The sequence below is a fragment of the Salvelinus namaycush genome, unplaced genomic scaffold (genome assembly GCF_016432855.1).
Source record: "Salvelinus namaycush isolate Seneca unplaced genomic scaffold, SaNama_1.0 Scaffold2573, whole genome shotgun sequence".
NCBI lineage: Eukaryota > Metazoa > Chordata > Actinopteri > Salmoniformes > Salmonidae > Salvelinus > Salvelinus namaycush.
Window position 1 is genome coordinate 18718 of NW_024059423.1, and position 10393 is coordinate 29110.

Below are 10393 nucleotides of genomic sequence, written 5' to 3' on the forward strand. Positions count from 1 at the left end.
AACAGATAATGGATTCTCAGACTCATAGGCTGCGCTTACACAGGCAGCCCAATTCTGATCTTAACGACTGGTCTTTTGACCAATCAGATTAGATATTTACCAATTAAAGGGCTGCCTGTGTAAATGCAGCCATATTAACCATGTAGTTCTTAATTTACATTTTTCTGTTGAACCTTGAATCACATTGGCTGAGGGCCTCCACTCTTTTCCATATTGACCATGTCTGTAGTAATTGTCATCGGTTCTCTATGCAGGTTGACTGTGTGTATGAGGAGATCAGAGAGGCAGACAGACAGACAGACACACTCCCTGTGGTCATCTCTGTAGTCTACTCCACTGTCAAATCACCAACCTATCCTGCTGGTCAAGCCTCTACAACCTACCCTGCTTGTCAAGTCTCTACAACCTACCCTGCTGGTCAAGCCTCTACAACCTACCCTGCTGGCCAAGACCCAACAACCTACCCTGCTGGTCAAGCCTCTACAACCTACCCTGCTGGCCAAGACCCAACAACCTACCCTGCTGGTCAAGCCTCTACAACCTACCCTGCTAGCTCTGCCGCAGGTATTCCACAGATTCATGTGTAACTGCATAGGTGGAGTGTGTTTGAAACAGGGCGTTGCCAAATAAGTGGGAAGAGCAACATAAATGGTTCTATGGAAACCTAAGAGCTAATTGGGCAGTTTGGTGGTCAATTAATGTCTATATGAGTGGCTACTTGCTGCTTCCTTGTAGCATTTTAGCTAACCCTAACTCTTTTCCTAACCTTAACCTGATTTTCTTAACCTGCCACGTTAGTTATCCTGAATGGCAATGTACATTTTCCTAACCTGCTATTTTATTTCTACTAACCTCCCACGTTAATTATCCTAACCTGCCATGTTATTCTACTGTGGACTTCCCAAAGATATATAAATCCAAGCTATTCTACTGCAGATCACCCAGCTTCTCTCATCTACTCCAATGTGGATCTACCCAAAGATTCTAGAGTCTCCTCAAGACCTCCAACAGCCAGTGGAACCCAGGATGATTCCATCTACTCTACAGCCCAGCTACCCTAAGATACTGTAGAATCTACAAGATACTGTAACAGGAGTAGTGTAGGGTGTAGTGAAGGTACTGTAACAGGAGTAGTGTAGGGTGTAGTGAAGGTACTGTAACAGGAGTAGTCTAGGGTGTAGTGAAGGTACTGTAACAGGAGTTGTGTAGGGTGTAGTGAAGGTACTATAACAGGAGTAGTGTAGGGTGTAGTGAAGGTACTATAACAGGAGTAGTGTAGGGTGTAGTGAAGGAACTGTGACAGGAGTAGTGTAGGGTCTAGTGAAGGTACTGTAACAGGAGTTGTGTAGGGTGTAGTGAAGGTACTATAACAGGAGTAGTGTAGGGTGTAGTGAAGGTACTGTAACAGGAGTAGTGTAGGGTGTAGTGAAGGTACTGTAACAGGAGTAGTCTAGGGTGTAGTGAAGGTACTGTAACAGGAGTAGTCTAGGGTGTAGTGAAGGTACTGTAACAGGAGTAGTGTAGGGTGTAGTGAAGGTACTGTAACAGGAGTAGTCTAGGGTGTAGTGAAGGTACTGTAACAGGAGTTGTGTAGGGTGTAGTGAAGGTACTATAACAGGAGTAGTGTAGGGTGTAGTGAAGGTACTATAACAGGAGTAGTGTAGGGTGTAGTGAAGGAACTGTGACAGGAGTAGTGTAGGGTGTAGTGAAGGTACTGTAACAGGAGTTGTGTAGGGTGTAGTGAAGGTACTATAACAGGAGTAGTGTAGGGTGTAGTGAAGGTACTATAACAGGAGTAGTGTAGGGTGTAGTGAAGGTACTGTAACAGGAGTTGTGTAGGGTGTAGTGAAGGTACTGTAACAGGAGTAGTGTAGGGTGTAGTGAAGGTACTGTAACAGGAGTAGTCTGGGGTGTAGTGAAGGTACTGTAACAGGAGTTGTGTAGGGTGTAGTGAAGGTACTGTAACAGGAGTAGTCTAGGGTGTAGTGAAGGTACTGTAACATGAGTAGTGTAGGGTGTAGTGAAGGTACTGCAACAGGAGTAGTGGAGGGTGTAGTGAAGGTACTGTAACATGAGTAGTGTAGGGTGTAGTGAAGGTACTGTGACAGGAGTAGTGTAGGGTGTAGTGAAGGTACTGTGACAGGAGTTGTGTAGGGTGTAGTGAAGGTAATGTAACAGGAGTTGTGTAGGGTGTAGTGAAGGTACTGTAACGGGAGTTGTGTAGGGTGTAGTGAAGGTACTATAACAGGAGTAGTCTAGGGTGTAGTGAAGGTACTGTAACAGGATTAGTGTAGGGTGTAGTGAATGTACTGTGACAGGCGTAGTGTAGGGTGTAGTGAAGGTACTGTAACAGGAGTAGTCTAGGGTGTAGTGAAGGTACTGCGACAGGAGTAGTGTAGGGTGTAGTGAAGGTACTGTAACAGGAGTAGTCTAGGGTGTAGTGAAGGTACTGTAACAGGAGTAGTGTAGGGTGTAGTGAAGGTACTGTAACAAGAGTAGTGCAGGGTGTAGTGAAGGTACTGTAACAGGAGTACTGTAGGGTGTAGTGAAGGTACTGTAACAGGATTAGTGAAGGTACTGTAACAGGAGTAGTGTAGGGTGTAGTGAAGGTACTGTAACAGGAGTAGTGTAGGGTGTAGTGAAGGTACTGTAACAGGAGTAGTGTAGGGTGTAGTGAAGGTACTATAACAGGAGTAGTGTAGGGTGTAGTGAAGGTACTGTAACAGGAGTAGTGTAGGGTGTAGTGAAGGTACTGTAACAGGAGTAGTGTAGGGTGTAGTGAAGGTACTGTAACAGGAGTAGTGTAGGGTGTAGTGAAGGTACTGTAACAGTAGTAGTGTAGGGTGTAGTGAAGGTACTGTAACAGGAGCAGTGTAGGGTGTAGTGAAGGTACTGTAACAGGAGTAATATGTAATTCTATGGTGTGTAGTCTGAAGAGAAGAGGTTGTCTGATCGTCTGGTTGTGACACAGTCTTCTTGTTACCAGAGCTGGGGTCCAATGACATTTTCTTTAATTCCATTTCATTACAGACAATGAAAAGCAATTCAATTGATTATTGATGACCATCATTTTCTATATGGACTTGTCTGTCTCAATCCATGAATGGAATTTCACTTTACTTATTGAATTGACTGAGTTGAAACATGTAGTTTATTAGACTGTAACCTCGTCCCCCAGGATCAATAGAGAGAGAGACGACTGGTGGTGGAGATTATAGTCGATTTATTCATCAGTACTGATAACAGTCTGTAGGGGGCGATGTGGAGGTCGTTCTGTTGGTTTACTGAGATCTCAGTAGCTTGTCTGTTATGTGATGACATCATTCATTAAGGGGGAGTTGGGTTGTAGAGGAGGGATGTTTCTTCTGTTCAGAAACTCATCTGTTGAGTTGATCATTTACAAAGATTGTATTTGGATCAATGACATGTCAGAAAAAAGTTATAAATATATTGATGTATAATGTAACTATAATGTCATCATCTCAACAATGTGTTCCTCCTCTGCTGAAACAAACATGGTAACTTTAGAACAGAGATATTGACAGTTTTAACACTTAGTCACCACAGCTAGCTGAGTTGTCTGGTGGTTTAGAATCTAACCTCCGGCCGGTTTGAACCAGTTTTCACTCTGCAGCACACAGGCCTGCAGACACTGAGGTCACTACAGAGAAATCATCAGGATGTGTAGGCTAATGCCCTCCCCCTCCACCACCACCATCACTATACTCATCTCCTTGACATGCAGAGAGAAAGAGAGACTGTTCATTTTGATTGTTTAATTCACATTGTTTATTATCTACTTCACTTGCTAAGGCAATGTTAACATATGTTTCACCATGCCAATAAAGCCCTTAAATTGAAATTGAGCGAGAGCGAGACAGAGACAGAGGACAGCGACAGAGACAGAGACAGCGACAGAGACAGACAGCGACAGAGACAGAGACAGCGACAGAGACAGAGACAGAGACAGCAGAGACAGAGAGACAGACTCTCTGCTTTGGCATGTAAGTTTCCCATGCCAATAAAGCCCTTTGAGTTTAATTTTATTTAATGACAGACAGAGACAAAAGACAGAGACAAAAAGACAGAGAAAGAGAACTAGATAAAGAGGGAAAGAGAGGTAGAGGAGAGGGGTGGAGTGTCAGATGAGGGAGGAGCTTCATTTAAGGAAGACAGAGCGTTTCAGAAACACCCAGCTGTCAAGTGTGTAGCTGACAGAGACTCTGTTGTGGACCTGAACTAGCTGGTAGTAAAGTAACTTTAACAGTATAGTAACTAGGGTGGTAAAGTAACTTTAACAGTATAGTAACTGTGGTGGTAAAGTAACTTTAACAGTATAGTAAACTGGGGTGGTAAAGTAACTTTAACAGTATAGTAACTGTGGTGGTAAAGTAACTTTAACAGTATAGTAACTGAGGAGTAACTGTCCAGAATTGAAGATTACACCATGTTGTCTCTTGCTGTCTCCTCTTCAGGTGAGTTCTGTCTGTCTGTCTTGTCTGTCTGTCTGTCTGTCTGTCTGTCTGTCTTCTGTCTGTCTGTCTGTTTCTATTGTGGTGTCGGTCTGTCTGTCTGTCTGTCTGTCTGTCTGTCTGTCTGTCTGTCTGTCTGTCTGTCTGTATCAGGTTCTATAATACTGTCTTGATCATATAGTACATAAGGAATAAGATATGTATTTGTCTGTAAGAAGCCAGAACGTTTTACAGTTCTGAGTTTGTTTTCCACATAATGAACTGAACTTAAAATGTTTGATATGTTGTTATTTTACCTGTGTTTGTGCAGGGTTAAAGTACAATTTGTGCAGGGTTAAAGTACAATTTGAGCAGGGTTAAAGTACATTTGAGCAGGGTTAAAGTCAGGTTTGAGCAGGGTTAAAGTACGATTTGAGCAGGGTTAAAGTAAGATTTGAGCAGGGTTAAAGTCAGGTTTGAGCAGGGTTAAAGTTAGATTTGAGCAGGGTTAAAGTTAGATTTGAGCAGGGTTAAAGTTAGATTTGAGCAGGGTTAAAGTTAGATTTGAGCAGAGGTTAAAGTTAAATTTGAGCAGGGTTAAAGTTAGATTTGAGCAAGGGTTAAAGTTAGATTTGAGCAGGGTTAAAGTAAGATTTGAGCAGGGTTAAAGTTAGATTTGAGCAGGGTTAAAGTTAGATTTGAGCAGGGTTAAAGTAAGATTTGAGCAGGGTTAAAGTTAGATTTGAGCAGGGTTAAAGTAAGATTTGAGCAGGGTTAAAGTTAGATTTGAGCAGGGTTAAAGTTAGATTTGAGCAGGGTTAAAGTAAGATTTGAGCAGGGTTAAAGTTAGATTGAGCAGGGTTAAAGTAAGATTTGAGCAGGGTTAAAGTAAGATTTGAGCAGGGTTAAAGTTAGATTTGAGCAGGGTTAAAGTTACATTTGAGCAGGGTTAAAGTTAGATTTGAGCAGGGTTAAAGTTACATTTGAGCAGGGTTAAAGTTAGATTTGAGCAGGGTTAAAGTTAGATTTGAGCAGGGTTAAAGTTACATTTGAGCAGGGTTAAAGTTAGATTTGAGCAGGGTTAAAGTTAGATTGAGCAGGGTTAAAGTACATCTCACAGGTCATCAGTTGTGTACTGTGTGTTTCTGTTTGACAGCTCTGTGTGTTGTGGAGTCAGATGTCATTAAGGAGGTGGTGGGAGGACAAGTGATGTTCGGCTGCTCGTTCACTTGGGCAGGGACCAACAACAAATACTTCTGCAAGGGGACATGTCTGATGGAGACATTCTGGTTGAAACGAAGGGGAGTAAGAATGTAACTCAAGGTAGATACAGTATAGAAGACAAGGGAAATGGAGTCTTCTATGTGACCATCAAGAACCTGATGAAGACAGACTCTGGGACCTACTGGTGTGGAGTGGAGAGATATGGCCCAGACACATACCAAGAGGTGCATCTCACAGTTACAGATGGTAAGTGAACACAATCACATTTGCCTTGTTAAATTCAAAACGCTTGTTTTTAGGCTTAATGTCTTATGGTGCCTTTGAAAAGTATTCAGACCCCTTGACTTTTCCACATTTGTTTACGTTACAGCCTTATTCAAAATGTATTAAGTAGTTTTTTTCCTCATCTATCTACACACAATACCCCATAATGACAAGGCAAAAACAGGTTTTTAGAATGTTTGCTAATTTATCAAATAAAAAATCTGAAATATCACATTTACATAAGTATTCAGACCGTTACTCAGTACTTTGTTGAATCACCTTTGACAGCGATTGCAGCATTGAGTTTTCTTATGTATGACGCTACAAGCTTGGCACACCTGTATTTGGGGAGTTTCTCCCATTCTTCTTTGTATATCCTCTCAAGCTCTGTCATGTTGGATGGGGAACGTTGCTGCATAGCTATTTTCAGGTCTCTCCAGAGATGTTTGATCGAGTTCAATCCGGGCTCTTGCTGGGCCACTCAAGGACATTCAGAGACTTGTCTCAAAGCCACTCCTGCGTTCTTTGCTGTGTGCTTTTGGTCATTGTCCTGTTGGAAGGTAAACCTTCACACAGTCTGAGGTCCTAAGCGCTCTGGAGCAGGTTTTCATCTAGGATCTCTCTGTACTTAGCTTACATCCCCACAGCATGATGCTGTAACCACCGTGCTTCACCGTAGGGATGGTGCCAGGTTTCCTCCAGACGTGACGCTTGACATTCAGGCCAAAGAGTTCAATCTTAGTTTCATCAGACCAGAGAATCTTGTTTCTCATGGTCTGCAAGTTTTTAGGTGCCTTTTGGCAAACTCCAAGCAGGCTGTCATGTGCCTTTTACCGAGGAGTGGCTTCTGTCTGGCCACTCTACCATAAAAGCCTGATTGGTGGAGTGCTGCGGAGATGGTTGTCCTTCTGGAAGGTTCTCCCATCGCCACAGAGGAACTCTGGAGCTCTGTCAGAGTGACCTCCCTGACCAAGGCCCTTCTCCCCCGATTGCTCAGCTTGGCCGGCTGGCCAGCTCTAGGAAGAGTCTTGGTGGTTCCAAACTTCTTCCAATTAAGAATGATGGAGGCCACTGTGCTCTTGTGGACCTTCAATGCTGCAGAATTGTTTTGGTACCCTTTCCCAGATATGTGCCTCGACACAATCCTGTCTCGGAGCTCTACGGACAATTCCTTCGACCTCATGGCTTGGTTTTTGCTCTGCCAGGCACTGTCAACTGTGAGACCTTACATAGACCGGTGTGTGCCTTTCCATAGACAGGTGTGTGCCTTTTTCATGTCCAATCAATTGAATTTACCACAGTTGGACTCCAATCAAGTTGAAGAAACATCTCAAGGACGATCAATGGAAACAGGATGCACCTGAGCTCAATTTAGAGTCTCATAGCAAAGGGTCTGAATACTTATGTAATTTCTTTATTTTATTTTTTAGATTAATTGCAAACATTTCTAAGAACCTGTTTTCACTTTCTCATTATGGGGTATTGTGTGTAGATTGCTGAGGATGACATTTTTTTTTAGCATAAGGCTGTAACGAAACAAAATGTGGAAAAAGTCAAGGGGTCTGAATACTTTCTGAAGGCACTGTACGTCCAGCGAGAGAAAAGCTAAAGTATTATTTATTTTTACACTTAGCTCCTCCCACTCCTAAACCGTCACCTGTCACCTCCAGACCACATGTCTCTACAACCTTACCAAACCTCTCTACAACCCTCCCAAACCTCTCTACAACATCCTCTGACCTCTCCACAACCTTCCTGCCATCTGGAGACATCAGTGTTGGTCCTTCACAGAGAGCAGGTGTGATGGACCTGTCACTTCCATCATTCTATCACATTCAGACAACTTTAATATGATGTTATACAATTCTTTCAGGCTATCACATAATATAGACGGAATCAACTATATACAATATGTTAATATCTGTGGTCAGGTGTGATGGTATCTATAATATATACAGTACTCTGTAAAGTCTCTCCTCTTGTCTGTGGTCAGGTCTGATGGTATCTATGATATATACAGTACTCTGTAAGTCTCTCCTCCTGTCTGTGGTCAGGTCTGATGGTATCTATGATATATACAGTACTCTGTAAAGTCTCTCCTCCTGTCTGTGGTCAGGTCTGATGGTATCTATGATATATACAGTACTCTGTAAAGTCTCTCCTCCTGTCTGTGGTCAGGTCTGATGGTATCTATGATATATACAGTACTCTGTAAAGTCTCTCCTCCTGTCTGTGGTCAGGTCTGATGGTATCTATAATATATACAGTACTCTGTAAAGTCTCTCCTCCTGTCTGTGGTCAAGTCTGATGGTATCTATGATATATACAGTACTCTGTAAAGTCTCTCCTGTCTGTGGTCAGGTCTGATGGTGTGGACCAGTGTTGGTCTGGTAGCCAAGGTGACAGTGTTAGGACTGGTCCTGCTCCTGTTCTACAGACAGAGGAGAGGAACCAGGAGAACACCACCACCAGTCTCCTCCAACACACAACCTGACCCTACTGGAGAGGTGAGAGACACAAGGGTGTGTGTGTGTTTGTCCATAATAACTTGTAGTGTAGAGGTGATAGACAGGGAGGTGGTAAACTTAACATCTAAGGGTTGAGTGTGTGAGTCTACAGCCTCTAGTGCAGGGGTGGGGAACCCTTTTGCCATCAAGGGCCGTTTGGATATTTATTAATTAATTTGGGGGCCATATTATTAAAGGCAATTTTCTGCTTTATTCATGTTTTAATGTGACTTTAAATCACTGACATTGGTTTTATAGTTAATATGAGTTATATGATGTTTCTTGTGTTCTTGAGTATTTAGAAAAGTGCTATTCCTATTTAAATAAGTATTAGTATTGTATATAATGCTGTTGTTATTATGATTACTTGTTGAAACTCACCTCTAATGCGATGGCTGAAACTGCTTGTCTTTGTTGAGGCGTTTGATGTCAGCTGGCAGCGAAGATGACGCTACTCGCAGCTGGTTTTCCAGGTCTGTGTCAGTCAGTCTTGAGTGGAATCAAGTCTTTGCAAGAGTCCGTTTGGAAAATAACTCCTCACAGCAGTAGGTCGTCCCGAACACAGACGCACATTTAAGTGCATGTCTCCTCAGAACAGGAAACTGCTCAGCGCTAACGTACATTTTGTAGAACTCAAGGAGAAGGAGGTTGTTGTACCTGGCTTTGATCTCATCGTTGCTTTGCAGCTCAATGACTTTGTGTTGTAGGCCATCCGGCACATCCGCTGGTTCCACGTTAAACGGGGTTGCAAATATGTTCAATTCCAGTTGTTTACTTTTCACATCTTTAAACCGCTCACAAAATGCCTTGGCGAGCTTTCCACACTCACCGGCATATTCCCACGTCCTCTCAGGCTCTTGTCCTTGCAGAGTAGGAAAATGCACTGTGTTACCCCTTTCTAGTTGGACTTGCCACAGCTTTCATTTTGCTTCGAACGATTTCACGTTTGACAGCAGATCGCTGAGAAGCTGGTCCCTTGGAGCTTGACGTTCAACTTAGACAGATACTTGGTTATGTCCACCATGGAGGCCAAATCAAACATCCACTTGTCATCACTCAGTTCCGTGACAGGTTTCCCTTCATCGCCATTAATTGGTTTACTTCATCCTTCAGTCCGTAAAACCTTGCGAGCATATTTCCATGGATTAAAAAATATATATTTTTGTGCAAAAACAACGTCTAGAGCTTTTTTATTTACAAAGAAAGATTTATGAATTGGCTCGGGGGCCTGATCAAACGGTCTCGTAGGCCGTATATGTCCCGGAGGCCGGACGTCCCCCACCCCTGCTCTAGTGGGATTGTGCTGTAGCTTGTTATCATTACATGGAGAAAAACAGTGGCTAACATGTTGATGGTTGAGGGCCTCAACTTCTTTTCATATCTGAACATGTATTTACTGTCATTGGTTCTCTATGCAGGTTGACTGTATGTATGAGGAGATCAGAGAGGCAGACAGACAGACACACACACTACCTGTGGTCATCTCTTCAGTCTACTCTACTGTCAACTCACCTACCAACTCTACAACCTACCCTGCTGACCAAGCCTCTACAACCAACCCTGCTGGCCAAACCTCTACAACCTACCCTGCTAGCCAAGACTCTACAACCTACCCTGCTGGCCAAGACTCTACAACCCACCCTGCTGACCAAGCCTCTACAACCCACCCTGCTGGCCAAGCCTCTACAACCCACCCTGCTGACCAAGCCTCTACAACCAACCCTGCTGGCCAAGCCTCTACAACCCACCCTGCTGACCAAGCCTCTACAACCAACCCTGCTGGCCAAGCCACCGGTCTCCCACGCTGTGACATCTATGCTAACACTAGCTGCCGCAAAGATGATATAAGATGCCCTCCACTCTACAGCCCAGCTACCCAGAATAATGGAGGACTATAGGATCTACAGTATACAGTATATATGTTGGACCCCAGGAAGAGTACCTGCT

At 43.3% G+C, this 10393-nt stretch overlaps 1 protein-coding gene across 1 annotated transcript; it reads left to right on the plus strand.

Moving 5' to 3' along the window:
* Positions 1-5719: 5719 nt before the first annotated feature.
* On the plus strand, positions 5720-10066 carry LOC120039153 (CMRF35-like molecule 6; the record flags this gene model as incomplete). Its single annotated transcript, XM_038984679.1, has 3 exons — positions 5720-5921; positions 8301-8446; positions 9865-10066. Coding segments are annotated over exons 1-3 (550 nt in total), but the record flags the coding sequence as incomplete, so codon positions are not given.
* Between the last annotated feature and the right edge of the window lie 327 nt (positions 10067-10393).